At 42.6% G+C, this 24726-nt stretch overlaps 1 protein-coding gene across 4 annotated transcripts in view; it reads left to right on the top strand.

Annotated features, from left to right (window-relative positions):
• The window catches only part of LOC147893517 (ARM repeat superfamily protein), a 207170-nt gene that overhangs the window by 169499 nt on the left and 12945 nt on the right, over positions 1 to 24726 (top strand). For all 4 annotated transcript variants that reach the window (XR_015542194.1, XR_015542193.1, XR_015542192.1 and 1 more), the window contains exons 34-38: positions 2575 to 2793; positions 2905 to 3564; positions 3645 to 4057; positions 4312 to 4558; positions 14545 to 14727. Coding sequence is in view for 1 of the 4 variants with exons in the window: in XM_087385521.1 (XP_087241647.1) it covers positions 2575 to 2793; positions 2905 to 3564; positions 3645 to 4057; positions 4312 to 4558; positions 14545 to 14727 (1722 nt within the window). In the remaining 3 variants the exon portion in view is untranslated. The remainder of the gene's footprint in view (positions 1 to 2574; positions 2794 to 2904; positions 3565 to 3644; positions 4058 to 4311; positions 4559 to 14544; positions 14728 to 24726) is intronic.

Genomic DNA, 24726 nt, shown 5'->3' with positions numbered 1-24726 from the left:
AAAGTGTGTGAATTTCTCGTATTTCCATGGAACAGTGTTTAATTGGAATGTGTGAAGTCAAGTGTTGTTAGCATAGAGAAAAATCTCTTGTTCATAATCTGTCACTTTTTTTTCAAGGATGTCCTTTGGTTGAAATCTGTGTCCTGCCTGGGATTTAAAGTTTTTCAACCATTTTTGTGTGGTGGAATCTTGCTTGATGTATCAACCATTTTTATGTGATGGATTTTTGCTTGATGTGTCTTGTGCAACAATCAATCCACAATTATATTTTGTTTACAAGAGCCTTGATCTAATGAGAGGATATTTATGATGTATGTGTGAGACAATAAATTTTTGATGTCTCCTTGGAAAAATCAGTCCCTAATTACTGTGTATGTCAGAGGAGGCTTGATACTTATCTCTAAAATCTTTTATCACTGATAAGTTATACACATTGCAAACTAAGGCTTTATCTTGAAGAGTTCTGGTATCTAGTAATCTGCTACCTGTGAGGGTATTCAGTCCATAGTTCCATGACACTTTTTTCATGATGGAATTGCTATTCACGATCATGATGCATGATATGTTTCTTGCCTTTATAGAAGGAGATGACTGCTTTAGCAAGAGATTTCGAGAGCAGGATCATGCTGTGAGTCCGTTGTCAATGACTAGTGTGATAGAAGTGGTATGGACATTCCATATGATGGATTTATAGGATGGTAAAAGGGATCATATAAGGTCACTCATGCAATAGCAACTGAGTTGCACTGTCTGAGTTAACGAATAAGCTTATGATTATTGATGGCAAACCAGGGTTCTTAAAGAATGTATTTCCAAATCTCAAATGACAAATTAAAAGCAAAAGAAGAGTTCAATATTGTGACCTCGACACAGAAAGTAGTAGATGCAGGGGCAATTTTTATGATGCATAACATGAAATAGGAGAGATACAAGGACCTTGATTTCTTGTTGTGAAAATTATGATTATTAGAGACTTTAATGCTTCATGGTGCTTCCTCACTGGGATCCAGCTGAGGGGAGTTGTCCCTCAACGGGTGCTGAAAAAACTATGCTCTTTTGTTATCTTCTTTCTTTTCTATTTTGTTGAGAAAACACGTCTATTAAGTATGAAAATGACCACCAAGAGTGTAGAACCCAGGAGGAAAATACATCATGCAGAGCATGAAAACTTCATGGCATCAAAGGGCCATGCGAAACCTGAAATAGCCAAGATTGTGTCTGAAAATGCCAAATCATCCAAGGAGGGGTGTCTGCAAAGAAGGGGCTGTTTGACGTTCCCTGAGAAACCACCTCCTCCTAGTCGAAACCAATCTGGAGGTCCCCTGCATCCTGGACCAGCTCCATACTCCTGGCCTTCAAAATGGCCAGGCAATAAGACTAGCAATGATCTCCCAGCACGTCCACCAATGCATGTCCAGTTCTGTACTATGTAAAAGGAACTATACTCAAACAACAGACCTGAACTAAATGAGACTGCACCCTGAAAGCCCATGATAAATCCTAGCTTTAATAGAAAACCTGAGGTTCAGTCAAAGAGAGCCAAGATCCTAAACTCCAAGCGATAAACAAAGTGGTGGTTGAATCTTCCCATAAGTCCAACAATCCCTGCCCAAACAATCCTAACCGTCATGGAGCATCCTCATCAATGACCTTCAAGCCCGAGTCCCAAAACCAGAGCAAGCATCATCTTCAGATGCCCATATAGCGCCTTTCATCATCAAGTTCCACTTACGCAGCGTTACGCTTTGAACCTGAAGTAAGTCGGGGTTCACACCCTACAGTAGGCCACCTATGTGTGCAATGTGCATGAGAGGACCTTTTGCAAACATGTATAGCTCCATGGCAAGAACTCTAGTCAGTCAAGGCAAGGTCATTAGTCTTCACTAACGCCATTTCTCCCTCCATTTGTTTACAGCTATGCCTCTATGCAAAGACAGCCAAAAGAACATTCTGATCTTCCTATTTATGAAGCCTCCCCTAAATGTGGCTCTGTAATTTGGGCTGATCTGAAGCTCCCCCTGTGGGCTGCCCTTCGTAGTCTCAAACCAGAAGCCCTAATCTGAAATTTCCTTGCATTGCTGATAGCTAACTGGAATAAGGGCAAGCGTTTGGGTTGATCCCCCACCAAGATCTCAAGTCAAGAACTTTATAGGGACACCCCCATAGAGCCAAAACCTCCAATACCCAACGAGCCATTTGTGGTCTAGGGTTCTAGTACTCATGCAGTCTGAATAATATCATCCTGTGACCTAATTAACCTGCCATTAGACTGCATTGAAAAGACAATAGTCCACATTTGTCCCTCCCCAAAAATCAATCATTTGATTTTATGAGGGCTTCAGCTGCGATTTCTTACCCGTCAAAATGGTACCAGTCCCATCGATCAACTCTCCACTCCACATTAATCGAGAATGCCCCTTCCCTTCATATTAAATTAAAGTATTTTTAGATAAAATATTGGTTTGACATTATAATTTGTCAATGTATTTTTTTGCTACTGCAGTAGTTTCTGCTAGTGTTAACACTTATGTGTCTGTTGCCTGAATTGTGTACTGAGAAAAGTCGTTTATACAGGAAACATTTGTAAGTTTATTGGGAGAGGTGCTCTCTCTTTTGCAGAGCATCAGCACTGAGTCCTTGCACCAGAAGAAGTCCAGCTCAAAAATGCGAACGACCCTACAAAATACTGCATGTGACTTGCTTGAGTGCATCACAAATCTGATGTTACCAATCTCATTTGCAGAAGGCATGATTCACCTTCTTAAAGTGGGAGATGCAAACATTAAAATTAGGGTAAGGTGTCTTTTGGAAGAGAGAAAGGGATGCTTAAGAAAATTAATATTCTTTGTTGTCTTGGGATAGCTAGCACAAAGTTTACTTAGTTTGCCTCTATGTGTGATGCAGGTTCTTCGACTAGTGACGGCAAAGATGAGAGAGAATCGTTACTCACCTGAAAATTTGCAGGCAAAGCATAAGGCCCTGCATGAAAGGATAGAAGAAGAGGCATACTCTGAGGACTATCTAATGGCTTATGGAAACTTGGTTGGAGAGATCGGAGCTTTGCTGGATCTTCCAAACGAAGTTGAAAGTTTAGACATATCGTTAGCAGCAGTTTCAGCTATGAATGCCTTGACTCCAAGACTTGCTAGGAAGATTCCTTCTGTTTTTGTGTCAAACCTGCATATTTTAATTAAAAAATTTAATCGAAGCAAACATTCTGGATCAGTGTCATTACAGTGCATTGCCTCCATAATTTCTGAGACTGGACCAATTTCATTACCTGCATTGAATGAGCTCATGAAAACAGTGAATTCTGCAGCCAAGGAATATTTCCATGTTTTACACAGTAATGGGTCCACAGATGGAGTCTTCTCAGGAGACTTGCCTTACACGATTTTGACAGTTATAGAAGCTGTCGTGCAAAGATTGGGCAGCTTTTTAAGCCCGTATCTTGAGGACATTCTGAGTCTGCTTATTCTGGAGCCTCATCTTTTCTCAAACACTGATAGAAATTTGAGCAAGAAAGCAGTATCTGTTCGAACTCTGGTACCAGAAATGATTCCGGTATGGGTATTGCCACAAGAGACTTTTTATCTATTAAATGTAGTAAACGGTTTTTAATATATCTGCCTTTTCCTTTTCAGGCTCGTCTCCTCCTTGATCCTCTTGTCAGCATGTATCCTCAAGCTATTCAGACAGGAGAGGCATCCACTCTTGCTTGCATCGAGGCCTTGGCTTTGCTGGTCAATACATTAGATCGTTCTTCTGTGATAGCATACTATAAAAAGATATTTGAGCTATGTTTGGTTGCTTTTGACCTTCGGCGAAGCCCTCCAAGATCATTTACTCAAGTTACTATAGTGGAAACAAAAGTTATTTCCCTGTTTACCGGCCTTGTTCTGAAGTTGAGTGAAAGAACTTTCAAACCATTGTTTGTGAAAATACTGGAATGGTCGGAATCAGAACAGTTTGACAATGATGAAGCTGTCAATAAAAAAGATGTGCATCGTAATATCCTCTTATATAGACTGGTGAATCAGCTTGCCGACAAACTGAGGTAAGAATCAACTTAGATCATAGTTTTCTTCCTACAGTAGCACTGGCTTCTACTTTATGTACAGAACGTTGCAATTCTAGATGTTAATATAATAGGCAGTCTATTGGCTTCAGCTTCATTCAGAATTTTAGTAGTATGGAAGCCAAAATCTGTATACATCTTTGCTCTTTCTATTTATTTGTTGTCAAGTGAGCTAAGTATTAACTAAGAACAATGTGAGAGGAAAGTTAAGGACTAACGCGTTACTTATGCAGGTCTGTCTTTGTGCCATATTTTCAGCATTTGCTTAAGAGTTGTGTTTACCATTTAACAAATGGTGAAGTCACAGATCATACAAAACACAGAAAGAAAGCAAAAGCCACATCTGAAGGTGACCATAGAACAAGAAGAAGGGAAGGTCTGACAAGTGCAGAGTGGCATCTCCGCCAGCTCATTATTTCAGCTTTACACAAATGTTTTCTCTATGATAACATTGGCTTTCTTGACACACAAAGGTTCCAGGTCGGTTGCTATTGCATGCTTTTTAGAGCTTTTGTAGAACTGCTCTATGAAGACATTTGTATGAATGCGTGTGTGGAAATTGAACGAGTAGAGAGAGAGAGAGAGAGAGATGTAATTGAAGTTTCTCCTTTCCCAGTTGCTGATCATTTTGTTAGTGCTTTTCAACCCTCAGTGGGTGATTGGTCAACATGGTTGCGAATGAATTTGAGAAAGGTTTTTAGAAAGAAAGGTTACACAAGAAACAAAAGCAGTCTGAGCGTTAGGATGACCCTGTTCATGATTCCTTTGAAGCTAAATTGGTGTATGATGTAATGCATGAAGGCTTTGAGGACACTTGCACAGCCTGGAAAGATTCAGCCCCCCACAGTTGGAGTTATGGTCGAGGTGGATGACATAGTTGAGATAAGTCCAGGTGGATGACATAGTTGACCCTGTGAGGGATTATTCCAAACAACCTGGAATTATTTTCTTTCCAGGTCGTATGCATGTTGCTACAGGTGTTGGGAATTGGTTAACTAGAACACCTAGTGGCTCTTTTGTTCGCAAGGTTCACTTGCAGCCAGGGTTTTTTTTAAGGTCATAATGACAGATGAGGAGCATAAGCAAATGCTTCTCGATTACTCTCCTTGTTTTTTGGGTAGCAAATGGTACATGTCCTTCCATGGTTACCGACCAGGGATTGTCAAGCACTCTTCAGACATTGCTGTCCGGTTTGGGTAGAGGTGGTGGACTCCCTCAGTGTTTGGCCTCCCTTTTGCCTAAAATTGCAGCCTCTTTGGGATGGTGATTTCAACAATGCCCCTCAGTAGAGAGATAATACATTATGTTCTACTCATATGCTGGCATCTGAGAGGCATATTTAGTCTTAATTACTGCTGCAATTCAGTTTTGCTGATCTTTGGAAAGAATCACATCCTTTGCTGCCAGGCTTTACTTCCCATCATAATGCACAGTATTCTTAACAGGCTCGATTGGATTGTTGGTACAAGATCAACCCGCAACATTGTGACATTCTCTCTACTAATTTGTGGGTAGTTTATGCCTTTACACATTTTGACCATGCTCCTCTTTGGTTGCGCATCTCTTTTCATGAAATACCACATGATAGGTTGTCACATAGAAGACTCCTCATTGTAAATAACAGCTATCTGGAGCATGATCAATATAACGAAATGGTCTATGATGCTTGTCAGCCTCTTTCAGATCAGAGCCATATTGATATGGATTATGCCTGGGATGCCTTTGTTGCTCGAAAGCAATCAGTTATTCGGGATTATGGTAAAGAATACATGAAGGCATTGAGAGATATTGTTGCTCAGGCCAAGAACACTTGTCAATCTTTGACTGAGCTCAGTCATTTTTTGCCTTTGTCTTTTGAAGAAAGCACATCTTTATGTCAGGCTAGACATTGCTTGCAAAGCAATGATCATAGGAAAATTACTAAATGGAAGACGAGCACAACAGAGGGCTTTTTTTTATAAAGGTTGCCCCTCGAAGGAATTTTTAAAAAGTCTACACTACAAGAGACAGTCTATAGATATTCATCGGGCTCATATGCCTGATGGTGTTTGGACTTCTTCTCAAGCCCAACTTGCTGCAGCTTTTGTGGATCATTTTTCCAAGCAATTTGGGACTGCAGATCCTCCTTCACAAGAGGTTCTTGCAGCACGGAGTCAATTATTGCAGCATGTTTCTCCCATGGTCTCTCCTGTTGAGGCTCTAGAGCTGGAAAGTCCTTTCACTGAAAGAGAATTATCGGATGCGGTAAAATCCTGTGGCAGATGGAAATCTCGAGGATGGGATGGTCTTACAGTTCTTTCTTGCATAGTGGGATATCCTCAAGTCAATTTTGCTGCGTATGATTAACTATGCTGGATTCATGGGAAAAAGGGCTTGTAAAACTTCTTCCTAAGAAGAAAATATGTGAATCCTTGGTTGATTGGAGGCCCATTACTCTTATGCCTGTCATTTACAAGATCATTACTAAAATGGTGGTGGATTGCATTAAAGGGTATTTACATGATGGCCTTCATCTTGCACAATATGGTTTTGTTCCTAGAATATGTCAAATATACTCAGCAAGGTGTTTGGTTACTGCAAGTTGACATTGCTAAGGCATTTGACACAGTCCAGTGGGATTTTATTTCGCAGACTATGCATGCATTGGGCATTGGGTAGAAATTGCAGCATATTATTCATTGGCTTTCCAGTGACAGCAAAGTTGCTTGCATACTATTTGGAGATATTTTTGAAGCATGGACCCTTTGCTGTTTGGTCCGTCAAGGCTGTCTGCTATGTGTGTGTGATTCTACTTGTTCCATGTTTCACTCTTTCCGGATGCCATCTAGGTAATCTTTTTATGATTATCGGTATGTTCGTCGGATAGATTACTTTGTATAGTTATCTTACAATGAAATTTTCTGATGTTGTAATTGCATGCTTACTCTTTAGAGACTGCTCTTTGTAATATAAGCATACATGGAATTCACACCACCCAAAAAAAATGTGTGAGAGTGTACATACGTGAATGTATGCTCAAGCACTTACACACGCACGCACACACACAATTCTTTTTTTTTTGTAAAAGAAACTTTACATTTTGAAAAATGCACATTCATAGCTCACTCAAGATGGACCAGCTACAAATTAGAACTAGAAACAGTAAAGGAGACCAACAAATCATGTACATTCATAGCTATTTAAAGTGAAACAACTACTACTCAAACTAGAAACAATAATAAAACCTTCTAACTAGGCCAGAGGAAGATCCCCAAGAAAATGAGCATCCTGAAGAGACCCAAACAAAAAAGCTTGAAAATAAGGGAATACATCCACCAAAGAGTGCTCATACAATCGGATATTACGAGCGCAATACAACGGCCAGAGCGCCCAAAAGCGACTCTAGGAGAAGAAGTTGTCATAATCTGGCAGAGGAGTATATCTGCCAAACAACCAAAAGGGCTTGCCAAACGAAATACTGGGAAAACGAGCTGGAAGGCCTATCATCAATCTGAAAAGAAAGGTACGAGCTCCTGGACACGTCCAAAACAACTGTAAAACTGTCTCCGACTGATGAGAGCAAGTAGGGCAAGCTGAAGACCCAATACACCGAGCAGCCAAGAACAATCCCGTTGGTAAAGCGCCAACCAAACAGCGCCATAGAAGAAGCCATTGCCTGAGATGGAGCTTACTATTCCAGATGCGACGAAGAGAAGTCTTCCACCAAGAAAGAGCCTTATCAAATGCCAAAGGTGATTACCATGTTCTTGGAAGCATTAAATCATAGGCACTCTTGGCAGAAAGATTATCAAATGGAAAATAAGAGTAACATGGAAGCAGCCAATCAAAATTCCAATCAAGGGAAGAGTGGAAATCAAGCGTGGGACAGGCTAGAAAGGCTACAACAGAGTACTAATAATGTGCCAAACATCCCTATGATGCAGGCCCAAACAATATTGTCTTGTGGCTTGTGGAAAAGAAAGAGTGTAACCTCGATCATCAACAACATCTGCGACTGTGGAAATCCCCAATCGATGCAGAAAATATGCCTTTCTAGGCTGCAAATGAGCTAGAGGATGTGAAAAAGTTGTCATAATCTGGCAGAGGAGTATATCTGCCACACAACCAAAAGCGCTTGCCAAACGAAATATTGGGAAAACAAGCTGGAAGGCCTATCATCAATCTGAACAGAAAGATACGAGCTCCTAGACACGTCCAAAACAACTGTAAAACCATCTCCCATTGATGAGAGCAAGTAGGGCAAGCCGAAGAGCCAATACAGCGAGCAGCCAAGAACGATCCCGTTGGTAAAGCGCCAACCAAACAGTGCCATAGAAGAAGCCATTGCCTAAGATGGAGCTTACTATTCCAGATGCGACGAAGAGAAGTCTTCCACCAAGAAAGAGCCTTATCAAATGCCAAAGGTAATTACCATTGTCTTGGAAGCATTAAATCATAGGCACTCTTGGTAGAAAGATTATCAAATGGAAAAGAAGAGCAACATGGAAGCAGCCGATCAAAATTCCAATCAAGTAAGGGAAGAGTGGAAATCAAGCGTGGGACAAGCTGGAAAGGCTACAACAGAGTACTAATAATGTGCCAAACATCCCTATGATGCAGCCCCAAACAATATTGTCTTGTGGCTTGTGGAAAAGAAAGAGTGTAACCTCGATCATCAACAACATCTGCGACTGTGGAAATCCCCAATCGATGCAGAGAATACGCCTTTCTAGGCTGCAAATGAGCTAGAGGATGTGAAAAAGTTGTCATAATCTGGCAGAGGAGTATATCTGCCACACAACCAAAAGCGCTTGCCAAACGAAATATTGGGAAAACAAGCTGGAAGGCCTATCATCAATCTGAAAAGAAAGTTACGAGCTTCTAGACACGTCCAAAACAACTGTAAAACCATCTCCCATTGATGAGAGCAAGTAGGGCAAGCCGAAGAGCCAATACAGCGAGCAGCCAAGAACGATCCCGTTGGTAAAGCACCAACCAAACAGTGCCATAGAAGAAGCCATTGCCTGAGATGGAGCTTACTATTCCAGATGCGACGAAGAGAAGTCTTCCACCAAGAAAGAGCCTTATCAAATGCCAAAGGTAATTACCATTGTCTTGGAAGCATTAAATCATAGGCACTCTTGGTAGAAAGATTATCAAATGGAAAAGAAGAGCAACATGGAAGCAGCCTATCAAAATTCCAATCAAGTAAGGGAAGAGTGGAAATCAAGCGTGGGACAGGCTGGAAAGGCTACAACAGAGTACTAATAATGCGCCACACATCCCTATGATGCAGCCTCAAACAATATTGTCTTTTGGCTTGTGGAAAAGAAAGAGTGTGACCTCGGTCATCAACAACATCTGCGATTGTGGAAATCCCCAATCGATGCAGAAAATACGCCTTTATAGGCTGCAAATGAGCTAGAGGATGTGAAAAAGTTGTCATAATCTGGCAGAGGAGTATATTTGCCAAACAACCAAAAGTGCTTGCCAAACGAAACACTGGGAAAAGGAGCTGGAAGGCCTATCATCAATCTGAAAAGAAAGGTATGAGCTCCTAGACACGTCCAAAACAACTGTAAAACCGTCTCCCACTGATGAGAGCAAGTAGGGCAAGCCGAAGGGCCAATACACCGAGCAGCGAAGAACGATCCCGTTGGTAAAGCGCCAACCAAACAGCGCCATAGAAGAAGCCATTGCTTGAGATGGAGCTTACTATTCCAGATGCGACGAAGAGAAGTCTTCAAGCAAGAAAGAGCCTTATCAAATGCCAAAGGTGATTACCATGTTCTTGGAAGCATTAAATCATAGGCACTCTTGGCAGAAAGATTATCAAATGGAAAAGAAGAGTAACATGGAAGCAGCCGATCAAAATTCCAATCAAGTAAGGGAAGAGTTGAAATCAAGCGTGGGACGGGCTGGAAAGGCTACAATAGAGTACTAATAATGCGCCACACATCCCTATGATGCAGCCCCAAACAATATTGTCGAACGCCATAGAAGAAGCCATTGCCTGAGATGGAGCTTACTATTCCAGATGCAACGAAGGGAAGTCTTCCACCAAGAAAGAGCCTTATCAAATGCCAAAGGTGATTACCATGTTCTTGGAAGCATTAAATCATAGGCACTCTTGGCAGAAAGATTATCAAATGGAAAAGAAGAGTAACATGGAAGCAGCAGATCATAATTCCAATCAAGTAAGGGAAGAGTGGAAATCAAGCGTAGAGAGGCTCGAAAGAAGTGGTATTTAGCCAGAGGGGGATCACCAAAGACCCGATGATTGTGGCCCTTCCATAGGGTCAAAAGTGCCTAATAATGAACCCAATAAAAATAATATCACACACTTTTTTTGGGAAAGGAATTTTTCATTAAGAAAGCATTTTACATTCATAGCTGCCGGATAGTGGGACAGGTACTACTCATAACTAAAAACAATAATAAAAAACTTCCAATTGGCCCTGAGGAAGATCTCCAAAGGAATGAGCATGATGTAGAGACCGAAGCAAAGAAGCTTGAAAGCATGAGAAGACAGTCACTGAAGATGCTCATACAGTCGAATGGAAATGATCAAGCTTCGGAATATCTTCCAAACAACCAAAACTCCTTCCCAAAGGAAGTAGATGGGAAGTGCAAAATGAAAGGTGCAAAACAGGTGCAAGGCTGTCTCTCTTGCATGAGAGCAACTGTGACAACTGGAGGAAGCAATGCGCTTGGAGGCCAAGAAGGTCCCAGTGGTAAACCCTCTTGGCCCCAGTGGTAAACCCTAACCAAATAGCGCCATAGGACTACTCTTTGCTTGAGAGGGAGTTCGTTGTTCCAAATGCGCCAAAGAGATGTTCTCCACCAAGAGGGGGACTTATTCAAATGCCAAAAGTGATTGCCATAATCGTAAATCTGAGGCTGTGGAAGCAGAAAGTGATATGCCTTCTTGACAAGAAGATCAGCAAAAGAAAAGGAGTAACAGCTTGGAGTCTGACGATGAAACCGCCAATCCAGCAAGGGGAGAGTAGAAAGTAGACGAGGGACAGGCTGAAGAGATTGCAACAAGGTGGTAATAACACGCCAGATAGGTTTGTGATGGTGCTATAAATTTGCAAAAAAGTGGATGTTGCATGTACGTTCATATTCTTAAGCTCAATGGCAAAGGGTGTTATACCCATACACATATGCTCAAAGCCTGTCGTCCATTGGATGATAACTCTACTTTGTCTGTCCACCCAATAATGAGATGAGGACGGTAGGTGAGCTTTTAGTATAAGGAAAACAACGTGATTTAGATTCAAAGGTCTGATATCCATCTATAGCCTCTATACATTTGGATTGCCATATGTTGAAAGCAGAGTATGTTCTATATTTCAATCCCATATACAATATGGTACTTACACCTCTCTCCAACCTTAGAGGAGTGTCCACCTCCTATCAAGTCTAAGACACCAAGCCCAAAATGCCAATGGTTCCCCCATAAATTGAGTAGGGGGGAAGAACAAATGCTAAGAGAACTCTCTACTTCGACACAACTGTCCGCATAGGAACCTGCAACAAACTCCAAACGTTAAAAGCATCAGTTCTTTCTTGTAGCAAAATTTATCTGCTTTCTTGTAGCAGAATAACGTGCCCATCTCATCCATAGTAGTCGCAAATTCGTAAACTTTTCTTACCTCCACTATCTTTAGTTTTTTGTTTCTCCTTTACTACATAATCTAGTTCACTCCCTCCAAGCATTCTCATTTCTGCTCATCTTTCTTCACTCAAAAGCATAGACACTATGTTATGAAAATTGAAAGAATCTTCAATGTTAAAGTTGTCACGATCTGTGAATGCCTCAGTGTGGAAGACTCGTGAGCAAAATCACCTTGGTGTCATCATCTTCAACCTAGACTCTGAGGGCTTGAAGTTGCCTCACAATAGATTGTATCTTGTTGAGATGTGTCCCCAAGGAATCTCTATCTCCCATCTGGAGCCCAAAAAGCTCCTACTTGGCCATGATCTTTGAATTCTTGACCATCAAGCCTAACTTCCAGGATGCTCTAGTTTTGGACTGTTATTTACAAGATGTGCACATGGTTGAAAAAATCGACTTCTAGTGCCCTTCTTAGAAGACCAATGGCTTTCTTATTCTTCAAATCCCATGCATTCATTTTTTAAAGTTCTTTATTATTTGCAAGTTGTTTTTTTGACCTTGAGATAACCCCCTAGAGTCCTATTGTGAACTTACTCGTGGCAACTTGTCATTTATGAAGGGAAGAAAACCAGCAAGCCAGCCCTATTGCCAGCCACTCCACGCAAGCTCTAGCGATGCTGTCCCAATCAGAGAGCTCGCTGCCAATCGTGTACTGGCATGTGTCGTGGTACTTACACCCCTCCAACCTTATAGGTGTGTCCACCTCCTACGAAGTTTAGCACACCAAGCCAAAAATGCAACACCATATCTACCATGTAGTGAGAGCGATGATCTCCCATCCAAATGTACAGATGTGAAATGAGGCCTGGATATGGTACGTGGTATTGAATCTAGAGTAGTAATCGTAGGAATGCCTCTCTAGATCAAGAGAGCTGTGAGCCTTGTCTAAATATGCTCCTCATAATACACGTGGTCGTAAGTGTGTCAACCAAGCAGTGGACCCCCAAGTGATGCAAAAAATAGCCCTCCTCATCTTGCGAATAAGTGTATGATGCCTTCTCTAGGCCTCTTTGCAACTCTAAATGCAAAAACACCACACGCATCAGGGACTTGTACCAAAAGTCTATCTCTAGCTATCTACTAGGAGTTTTCTATGCTGGAAGAGCCAAAGAACATAGGCATTTGCCTCTTTCTTTAGGATGTCCTAAGTATACTCGTTCCACATTATAGCCTCTCTATCCCTTATAGCCTCTCTATCCCTCTTACACTAAGTTTGAGGGATCCTCTAATCTAGATGATAGGCTCTGATAATTGCTTGAAGAGGGGAGAAGATGGAAGCCTAGTGTCAGCATCTGTGAAAATCCATCTCGTTGGAGGGATTGCCTCCTTGAATCTTCCAAGAAAAGAAACCTTCCATGGCTCATTGCTAGGAATGATTTTTTTGATCACCAAGTTTCCTCATAAGGCTACGCGTTCAATGTTGGGATCAATGATGTTGAGGCTGCTTTTATCACTAATAAGGTGATCATACTCCAAGCCATCCTAGCCTCTTGTCTCAATTGTGCCATCAGAATGGAACCAAAAATAGTTCCGTATTAATCTTCTAAGCTTACTAGGAGAAGCACAGACAAGATTCAATGCACCGTGTGGGATGCTAATAACACCCAATTTACTACCAGGGCTCTGGAGGCTGAGTCTAGACTAGTGAAACTTAAAAAAAAGCCGATTTTTCATCTATACAGGTTCATGTTGTTTGAATTCCATTTCTTTGATCTAGCTTTCTGTACTTAGGCTCTTCTATTATTGCCCTTTTTGTCTTATTTCAAGTGGATCTTTCTACAACAAACCTCTAAATATACTATATGGTTGATGGAGACCAGATTAGTAGTGTTAGAAGAGGGGTTAGATGGTTATTAGGTCGTTGCCCTTTAGTGTGTTAGTGAAGGGTTTATGAGGCTACGCACTGAATGTTGGGATCAATGATGTTGAGGCTGCTTTTATGACTAATAAGACGATCGTACTCCAAGCCACCCTAGCCTCTTGTCTCAATTGTGCCATCAGAATCGGACCAAAAATAGTTCTGTATCAATCTCCTAAGCTCACCAAGAGAAGCACAAACAAGATGCAATGCACCATGCAAGATGCTAATTACACCCAATTTACTACTAGGGCTCTGGAGGCTGAGCCTAGAGACTAGTGAAACTTTAAAAAAAGCCAACTTTTCATCTATACAAGTTCATGATGTTTGAATTCCAGATCTTTGATCAAGCTTTCTATGCTTATGCTCTACTATTATTGCCCTTTTTGTGTTGTTTCAAGTGGATCTTTCTACAACAAACCTCCAAATAGACTATATGGTCGATGGAGAGCAGATTAGAATTGTTAGATGAGGGGTTAGCTGGTTATTAGGTTGTTGCCCTTTAGCATGTTACTGAGGGTTAAGGTTTACTGTTTAGAGTTTAGGATCTCAACTGGGCCTCATGAAATGTATGGTGCCTACCTTTTACGTATCTCAGGGTATTGAAATGTAAGACAAGGGACTTTGCTCCACTTCCCTAACTAATGCCCCCCCCCCCCCCCCCCCCTCCCCTCCTTTACATTTATTGGTCCCCATCTCCCTCTGCTCTTATGCATTCACCTTTGCTTGCTTTTTTTCCCTCTCATCACCTCCGATGTTGCAATTATTGGAAGATTTTAGTTTATTATTTGTTTGAGCCACTGTACATTTTCCCTAATAGGGACTTAGGGGTTGTGCCGCCTTGTTTTTAAAAGAAGACAACCTTTCGTTTATTTAGGTTTATGTAGTTTCTTTAAGGTCAATCTTTCTATACTTGATGCTCTTACATTATTTTCAATGTATGCACAGATACTGTTGGGACCAATAGTTCAGCAGATTACTGTAGAGAGACCTGCGGACAATGAGGGTGCAATCAACACACATGAATGTTTTCCTAGCATCCAAGATATGGATGAAGCTTTGATAGCTTGTTTGGGTCAGATGGCTGTTACAGCAGGGACAGATTTATTGTGGAAGCCTTTAAATCATGAGGTGATGTATCTGTCAAGAGCTACAATCAAATGCTTAGTTAAACAGTTTTAATGAATCTATGTTCTTGCATCTTCTACTAATCATACCAGTGTAGTTATCTGTGTTTTGAATGGATTTATGCAATGGCTCCTGCTTTTATATTTAATTAGACTTTAGGTTACATTACGACAGATTGATGGAAGCACTAAAAGAAAGAGTTTACATTTTTGTAAGTTACATGATTACTAAAGGGAGATGTTTTTTTTTTTGCAAAAAAGAGACTTCTATTGAGTATTAAAGAAAACCGTTAGAGCAAGCTCCATACGGGAATACAGGATACACCATGCAATGCATGAAAAGCTCAAGAGCCAAAAAGAAAGGATTGGGGCTGATAGTGCCATCTCAATCCGGTAGCAACCTCCGAGAAAAAGGGAGAACCCCTCCAAACTCGAAGAAATACAGTCCTCCTAGAAGAGGCTACCTGTGAAGGGCCCTGCATGCTAGCCCATATGGCTATCAAAGTGTGAATCGTGTCACTCCAAATACCCGTGAACACCTGTGATGTGTGTATCTGGGTGTCATCCAAGGCCTCTGTGCATCTGGCTCTCCAAATGTGCCAAGAGGAAATGCTAGCCAAAATCTCCAAGAGGTGTCCACTGAAACATGTGAAGCTCTGAAAGGAATATGTGGTACATCCTGAAGAGAGCAGGGCTCTATCACCTGTCAGCGGATCTAGAGTGCCCAAGAAGAAGGCTCACCCTCATAAAACACTTGGGGCCCAGTTAGGGATAACCATGCGACCGAGCCCCAAGTCATGAAGAAAGGGGAAGTATGAAAAATGCTAAGTATCCGAGCAACTCCTTTCCAAACAATTCTCGCTTGATTGCAGTCCCAAAGGCAATGTCCCACTGACTCCTCTGCAGAATGACAGCGAGGGCAAGTGGGATCAGCCCCAAATCGTGATCTCCACAGGTTCACCGCAATCCCTCCATGAATAGAAAGCCAAAAGAAAAGAGTGATCTTTCTATTTTTGAGGGATTTCCAGAGCCTCCTCCAGAAATTCCTATGCAAATCTACGGTGATGAAGAAGCTATCCCAATGGGGGGCTCTGGAGGGAATCCAACCTCTACTGCTCAGCTGAAGTCTCCTGGCATTACCAACCATGAAACGAAAGAAGGGAATCCCCCTCTCTCAGTGCCCATGATCTATCCACTCCCACTCTCCTGGGTCCCACTGCAAGCACCTGATAGGTGCACCTCCATATAACCACAACCTCCAGGATCCCAGGGCTAAGAGCAGAGGCTCGGGGTCTAAGTACCACTACAAGCCCGCTCCATGGTCCACAAAACCAGCAATCCTGACAAGCTGAAAGGCAACCTCTAGAAGAATGTCATCCATGGATCTAGAGAGTATACCTCCATCCCCAACGTCAAAGACCAGAGCATCTTCCCCGAGACCTCGAAGAGCGATCACCTGTAGAGGAATTGCTATCCTTGAAAAAGCTCCCATCCAAGTGGTGGAAGTAATAGGCATCTCAACTGTCCAATCCACCGGGATGGCTACATCTATTTGCTAAATCGTGCGTGCTACCCCTCTGAGGTGACTCACGGCGGACTGTAGCCTCTGATCCTTAGGTAGCTTGAAGCTCCCCCAAGCTTTGAGGATGGCAGTCATTAGAGGAGAGGCAGGAGACCTGAGAGAGGCAGAAGTAAAAGTCCAGCGAGGGCTGGCCACCCAATCATCTCCTAAGGTAGGTGTGGAAGCCTGAATGCGTTTAAAAAAGAAATCCTTGCAAGGTTCCTGCCCAGGCATGAGTCCCCTCACCACCACCTTACAAAGCAATGCCTTGCACTGCAAGTTCGGGTCAATGATATTAAGGTCCCCTTCCCAAGTAGGGAGAATAATGGTCTCCCAGGCCACCCTCGCTGCAACATCTGCCGTGCCATCAAGTCCACTCCATAAAAAATTCCTGACTGGTCTAATGAGCTGAGTGATGCAATCCCTAGACCGGCACCAGCAAGAACACACAAACCAGGCGGTGGCCAAGAGAACTTGGTTCACTGCCACAACTCTAGAGGCAAGGTCGAGTTTGGCTGAGCTCCAAAAAAGGATCTTTTTCCTTATACTTTCTAGTATTGGGGCAAACTGCTGTGCTAGAGAGATGCCCAATCCTACTTGGCATCCCAAATATCTGACAGGAACATCCCTCTGAATCCAAGAAAAGCCAAAGTCAACTCCCCAGCCTGGAGTGTCCTCATCATTGATCCGACGAACTGATCTGGAAATCTGAAACCTGTCGCCCCTTACCCCTCCAATCAAAACCTGGCTGTGGGCTGATCTGTAAAGGGAGGGCACCCCTCTAATCCATGCATCTGAAAATCCAAACCGTAGAAGAGTGCCCTGAAGAAAACCCCAATCTACTGCGTCATAGGCTTTCTCAAAGTCTAGGAGTAGAACTGCAAGCCTCTGCCCGCTCTGCATAGCCCCCTCTGTGGCTTCCCAAAAGGAAAATATATTATCAAATATGCTCGTGCCATGCACAAAGCCTGTCTGAGTATCATGGATGAGGTCTGGAAGAAGGGCTGCAACCGAATGATGATCGCCTTGGCTAGGATTTTGTACAGAGTGCCCAAAAGAGTGATGGGTCTCCGATGGGATACAAAATTCGTGTTGCCACCTTTCGGGATAAGGTGTATGAGTCCCTTGGTCAGTGAGTCAGGCATCTCACCCGAGTCCCAAATGCTCTGCAGGGCTGAAGTAATATGATCACCTATCATATCCCAAAAGGTTGTAAAAAAAGGAGAAGTAAGACCATCGGAACCAGGGCATTTGCCCTTATGAAGGGCAGAGAGAGCACTTTTGAACTCTGTGTTGGTAAAGCGTGCATCAAGTGAGCATATCATCTCTGGTGTGACCAACACAGGTAAGCTCTACCGAATCTCATCTCTAGCCACATCTCTGGCCTATGTGTCAAGATCTGCGGAAAGGAGGGAGGCATAGAAAGCTGTCGCTAAGTGCATGACGGTATCCGGATGAGACTGCAAAACGCCGTCAAAGTCAATAAGCTGCTTGACACTCTTTCTACTATGTCTGGGACCAAGTGTAGAGAAAAAGTGTTTATTGACTCTCCCTCCCATCTGTATCCAAAAGGACTCCCGTGCATGGAAGGCATACTCTGCTCTCTGATCAAGCAATGTCTGCAAGTGAGCCCTTGCGGTAGCAAGGCGCTCCTGTACCCAAGCATCTGATGGTCGTTTCTGCTCCTCCCTCTGCAAGGCTGCCAACTGTCGGCGGATACCAATCTCCTGCTTGAGTACCTCACCTCGCCGAGCACTAGCAACGGAGTGATAAAAGTCACTGATACTGGCAAGTGTTGTGCCCACATGTGAAAGACCGGCCACCCCCCCTGCATGTGAGAAACCCAGATCTGTTCTGACGATGGTTTGTCAGTGCCTTATTTGGAACTTGGTGTTCGTAGATAACAGATCCTAAGAACTGGATGATCCTGTGATAGAAGCGCTTTATTGTGCACAAGTTTATACAGGATATCCGATAGTGGATCTTGTTTTAAGAGATTTCGGATTGAATATTTATGTAGTCTTTGGATCACATAGGATGTTACTTCTATGAGGTTGACTATATACAAGTCTAGAATAGTACCATTGACTTGATATAGCCAACTGAATTTTTACTGATTATCCTCATGTAGGGGCATTCCGAGGATAGATCGAGGGACCATATCTTGGGTTAGAATTTTGCCCATCGATACTTTCATGAAGATTCTTCCTTTATGAGTTATGAACTGATATCTAATTGTTCTGCGATGGAAAGTCTGTCATGTATTTCAATCCAAGAATTTGAATTACAAGGTATCCCTCTTCCGTTGAGGGATTTTTTGAATACTAAGTAATTCAAGAAATTAGGGTTGATAGAAATTGCAACCCAGAAATTGACCTCGAGGGGCTCAATTGATGGGGTTGTTCGAACAATGATTCCTCGATCTCAACCTAAGATTTTTGAGTTCAAGGGTATTCAGCATGATGAATATTTTTCGCAAATGCCCTCTTAGAACTCAATAGATAATGTTGATAGAATCATTTACGGATTTTACCATGCTTGTGTGTGGATATGTCAACGGAACTAACTCTATGGATTCAGGAGTTACTTGATTTCTCGAGGAGAATACTCGACGATACGTAAACTTGTTTAGATTGGGACATTTACTTTCCTTGTGTTGGTTATCAAAGATTGTGGCTTTGCCCTTAGATTCTCTTTGATTTGAATCTCATGGAAAGTATAACACACGCAAACTGATAGTCAGAGTATAGTTATTGGCATTGACTCATCTTCACGGAGAGTTTTCGGGCTTTCTAGTGAACTCAGGAGTGAGTTCTTAGAGGAAGGGGAGGAAGAGCAATCTTTTCCCCAACCCTTTATGCATCCAGGGTATTTTGGTGGGGGTTCAATATTTCAAGCAATGGCTGGTCAAGTTAATAATGGTCAAGGAATGCTTGGAAATCACCCTATTGGTTTTCAGCTTGGGATGCAATACAACCTCCATTTTTGCAGCCACCTGCGTACGACAATCTGACACCCAAAGGGAAGGTAAAAGATTACAAAGAGGATGGTGCAACAGTGAAGTTTGAGACCTTTAATGGGGCTTAGGACAGGTTGAAGGCTCTAACTTTTTTTTACAGTTTGGTGCAGCCTTCTCAAGGGGGAACTTCACTAAGTTATCTAAAATGCGAAAGGCAGCCACCTTCTTGAAAGGGAATGCTCTATAGTGGTGGACAAATTTGTTGCTCCAAAATAGAGCACCCACGAGTTGGGTTCAGTTCAAGCAGTTGTTTTCAGCTACCTGGTTGACCACTACCTTTGAGGTAGATGTTATGACAACATGGCACAAGTTGGATGCAGCTCAATGTCATAACCTGGAAGAATACAACAAAAAGTTTTGGGAAGCTCTCTTGCCGGTCAGCTCTTATAGGCATGTGCCCTTGTCAGAATAGTTGAAAAATACTATTGTGGGCTGCCAAAAGAAATTAGGGACTACTGTACTAAAACAAAGGTTACCAACATGTTTCAACTCATTGAGAATGCTACCACAGCTGATGCATTGCTGTTGGGAAAAACTAGTGGGTATAAAAACAGTAAGTCCGAGTATTTCAAGAAAGCAGGGAAGCCATGGAATGCTTCCAAGCCTTGCTTTAACAAACAGAAGAAGCGTGATAGGCCAAGTTCGAATTCCCTGTCACGTGAGGAAAGGAAAGCCTTGATGGAGGCTAACAAATGCTTTCACTATAAAGAAGAGGGTCATATGGCACGGGATTGCCCAAAACACAAGCTTAAAGGGAAAGTGGATGATAGGGAAGAGCAAAAAGGCAAGAAGCCTAAACCATGCAGGGTTAATGCCTAATGTTATGAGTGAGCAGCCTAATGATGATGTTACAGAGCTTTGCAGGGCATGGGGCAAAGTCAGGGATCAGATAACATTGATTTTCTTTGACGCAGGTGCTCGTGCAAATGTTCTCTCTCCTGAATTGGCAGGCAAACTTGGAATTCTGCAGAGGAGATGGGGCCTATGAGTGAGGCAAGATTGGCTTGTCCTAGGTTTAGCACTGCGGTTACCCCTATCATTGGAAAGCTCCGATTGCTTATACAGAGCTTTATGGACAGCGAGGAATTTTATATAATGCCTTTGGAGTGCTGTGATGTTTTGTTGGGAATGCCTTGGTGTCACAGAGTGCATGCTTTGGTGGACACTTATAATCGGAAGATTTTCCTAGAACATAGAGGGAGGAAGCATGCTTTGGATGTCAAACTAAAGGGAAAGTTAGTCCATGTTGTATATATGCTCAGTAATGAACCATAATATTTCTGCCTATTTAGTTTTTGCAAAGGATACTAAGTCTGATGATCGACAATTTGTAATCTCTAAGCTAGATAAAGAGTGGACACGTTATCTTAATCGGTTTGGAGAGTGTTTTTCTGACTCATTGCCGGGTGAACTTCCACCTGTGAGGCATGAGGGTCATGCAATTGATATAGTGCCAGACCAAACAGGGCACCTTATAGGGTGAGTGCAGTCCAGCAAGAAGAAATCATGAGCCAAATGAAGGACCTTTTGGGTAAGGGGCTGATTCATCCCAGTTCTTCCCCTTACTGTTCACCGGTTCTCTTCATGCAAAAGAGTGATGGTTTTGGAGAATGTGCATTGATTATCGTGCACTAAACAAGATAACCATAAAAAACAGATTTCCAATTCCAAGGATTGATGATATCTTGGATGGATTGGAAGGGTCAACCAAGACAGCCTTCAGGACCAACTTTGGGTTGTATGAGTTCTTAGTTATGCCATTTGGGCTTACAAATGCTCCTGCCACTTTCAATCGGATGATGGACAAAATCTTCCGTGAGCATAGGGCTTTTGTGGTGGGCACTTTCTTCGACTCAAAAGATGAGGCACAATTGGCAATTGTGTTTGCATAACTCAGCAAGCATAGGCTGATTGTAAATGCTTAGAAAAGTGAATTCTTTATGCTTGAGATTCACTTTCTGGGGTACATTATCTCTAAGGATGGAGTGAGCATGGATCCCGTGAAGATTGAAGCAATTCACAGCTAGCCACAGCTTAAGAATTTGCATGAAGTGCGAAGCTTTTTGGGCTTATGCTCGTACTACAAGCGATTTATATGTCATTTTTGCAGAAATTGCTTCCCCGCTCTATGCTATGCAGAAGAAGGGAGCATCCTTCGTGTGGGCTGAAAAACAAATTGCAGCATTTGAGATGCTAAAAGAAAAGCTTCCCGCAGACCCAGTATTGATCTTACTAGATCTTCGGAAAGCTTTTCATGTCTAAGCTGATGCTTGTGGAAAGAATGGCCTTGGAGCGGTCATTATGGACAGGTAGTGGCCTACGAGAGTAGAATTTTGCAAGATGTTGAGAGCCATCTAGGCATTTATGAGAAGGAATTGCTGGCTGTAATTCATGCCCTTGCTACGTGGAAGACAAATCATCAATCTCTGAGATATTTCCTCACTCAGACGAAGTTATATGAGAAGCATGTGTGATGGGCCAATTTCTTATCCATATTAGACTTCTAGATAGTCCATGTGGAAGGTGAAAAGAATGTAGTGGTCGATACATTGTCAAGGAAGCCTCAGGTTTCCGCAGTAACCATTGCTTACCATTGTGAGTTGGATGGAATGAAGGACCAGTATGCTCAAGATGATAATTTCTCTAGGATGTATGACCAGTTGTCTAATAATCAGCGGCATGACTATTATATTCTCAGAGATGGCTTTATTATGATGGATGGACACCTTTGTGTCACAAAGCAACTAAGGTCAAAAGTTATGATTGAAAGTCATGCTCCTGCGTCTGCAGGACACAGAGGCATTGATGCTACGGTAAAAGCAGTGGAGCACTTTTTCTATTGGGCAGCTTTGAGATGGGATGTGGATGCCTTTGTCAGAACATGCATTATCTGCCAGAAGGTCATGTTTGACAGGCAGAAAACACCTGGATTGTTGCAGCCATTGCCAATCCCAGATAGACTGTGGGAGAGCATTGCCTTGGATTTTATATTTGATCTTTTCCTAGGACACCTACGGGGAATGATGTTCTTTGGACCATTATATGCCGGTTCAATAAGCAAGCACACTTCATTCCAGTAAGGAAGAAAATTACAGCAAATCATATGGCAAGGTTGTTCATGCAAAACATTTTCAAATATCATGGGATGCCTCAGTCTTTCGTAAGTGACAAGTCTCTTTTGGAGAGGGCTCTTTGAAAATATGGGCACTACGTTAAGATTTTCATCTTCTTTTCATACTCAGTCAGATGGGCAGTCCGAAGAGGCTAATTCTATTGCTCTTGATTTGCTGAAATGTTATGTGTCTGAGCATAAGACACAATGGGAGTAGTTTTTGCCCTTAGTAGAATTCGCTTACAACAATACTGTGCATCCTTCCACTGGGAAAGCTCCTTTTGAAATAGTAGGTGGAGAAAAGAAAGTTCCACCTATCTTGCATACAAAGGATAAGATTTTTGAAGCTCTATATAGGTATGTTGAAAGCATGGATGTGGCAACAGACTCTTCAGAAGACTCAGACAAAGCAAAAGAAGGCAGTTGATCGTCACCATCGTGAATTGATATTTAATAAAGGTGATGGGGTTCTTTTGCCCTTTGAAAATGCAAGGCTGAAAAAGAAAGGGGCCAAGATTGGTTGTTTCCCAAACTCAGTATGAGATATTATGGGCCTTTTCAAGTTTCAAAGAAGCTAATTGATGTAGCTTACAGGTTGAAGCTACAGGATCACTGGAGGATTCACAATGCTTTCCACGTGAGTCTCTTTAAGCCTTTAAAAGGTGATGTGCCATAGGATATGCTTGTTGAGATGCAACCAGAGGTTGAGGAATTGGATGAGATCCTTATTCCAGAGCAATTTTGGCACTTAAGGAAAGGAAGATCAGAGGTAGAGTTTCCTGCCGCTACTTGGTAAAATTCAGAAATTGTTCTTTGTTACATGCAAAGTGGTTGGAAGAGGATGATTTGGCAGATACACCTCAGTTATTACAGCTCTATCTAGATGCCTTTCAGCTTGAGCCGACGTCGCTTGTGGCTCCTTCAGGCTCAGCAGAGCATAGGTCTGGAATTGTCTGATGCTCAAGAGAAGGGTAGTACCTCTGTGTCTTTGTTACAGATAGGTTAAGATATCTAGAGGTTGCTTGATGACATTGTATGTTTCACTTGAGGTATTGCTTACTGACAGTATATTTGCCTTGGGACTTCTACGATCAGTATACTAGTCATATAGAATGCTATCCTAGATTCTGAACAATCATATATGCTGTCTTCAATGGTAATACTTGCTTTCATGATGGTATATTCACATGTATTTCAATTACTGCATATCCTTGTAACATCTAGATGCAATCGAGGTCACTTGCCATGTTTCAAGAGAGGGGTATGTCACGAGGGCGTGAGTTTTTTATACTCGCATGTGCGCCCCAACCCTGGGAATCAAGTTGGTGAGGTCACGAGATGAGGGGTGTGCAAGTTTTCCCCCGAGGAAGTTGTGCCTTAGGAGAAAATGAAACAGTTAGGGCTAAGAGGGGCATAAAGAACCTTAGGACTTGAAGTTAGTCATTGGTGGGGTTTTAAAAAAGGCCCCACTAGAGGGGGCCTAGGCACAAATGAATGCCCTTGGGGGCAACCTAAGGCATGTGCTGCCACGTGGCATGCCCATGCAAGCCCTTTTAGAAAGGAAGGCCTCGGAAGGCCTTGGGCAAGAAAACGGCGTAACGGATGATTGACGGAGAAAAAGGAAGAGCCCGTGGGAGTTGGCGCCTACGAATAGAGCGTTGTTGCGATCGTACGACTGTACAAAAGGCCTTGAAATGAGGCGTACGGTTGTATGGGCCTGTGCAGTCGTTGCTAGTGAGGATGTGCTAAAGACGTGCGGTTGTACGGAGCAGTCTGTACAGACGGTACGGACTGTAGAAAGTTGTACGGACGGCTTTGTGGTACAGACTGTCAAGGTATTTGATGGCAACACGGATTGCCGAAATGCGCATACGATGCTTTTGACTGTATTTGGGTCAAGGAAGCTCGGGGTAGCTAACTACATGGCCATGTGAACAGAAAACTAGCAGGAAGTTGTGCATTGGCTCGTGGAAGAGCTTGGGATGAACTCGGGCCTCGTAAAGGGTTCACACATGCTCTCTTGTGTCTATTCGTGAGCATTGGCTGGTTGTTGAAAATACTTGCTTGGCAAGATGATCACAATGAATGCTTGTAGTGGTTGTTCTTGCTTTTGAGCACCGGAGGCAGTTCAGTTATACTTTCACCGATTGTTTGGGTACTCTAGTGAGCCAGTGGACACGTGTGATTGTCTGGGGAACGGGTTGCCCTGTTTGGGTTGCAAGTAATAGCTTCCAGGTTAAATGCAGGTGTTTGCACTGAGTTAGCATGCCTATGGTCACATGGGTGTGAGAGCAGAGCCCCGCGGGGCTAG

Source organism: Dipteris shenzhenensis, chromosome 15 (assembly GCF_047967505.1).
Source record: "Dipteris shenzhenensis isolate YYH24624 ecotype China chromosome 15, Dip_SZ_1.0, whole genome shotgun sequence".
Taxonomy (NCBI): Eukaryota; Viridiplantae; Streptophyta; class Polypodiopsida; order Gleicheniales; family Dipteridaceae; genus Dipteris; species Dipteris shenzhenensis.
Note: the sequence above shows the minus strand (reverse complement) of the source record. Positions and strands in the feature narration are given on the sequence as shown.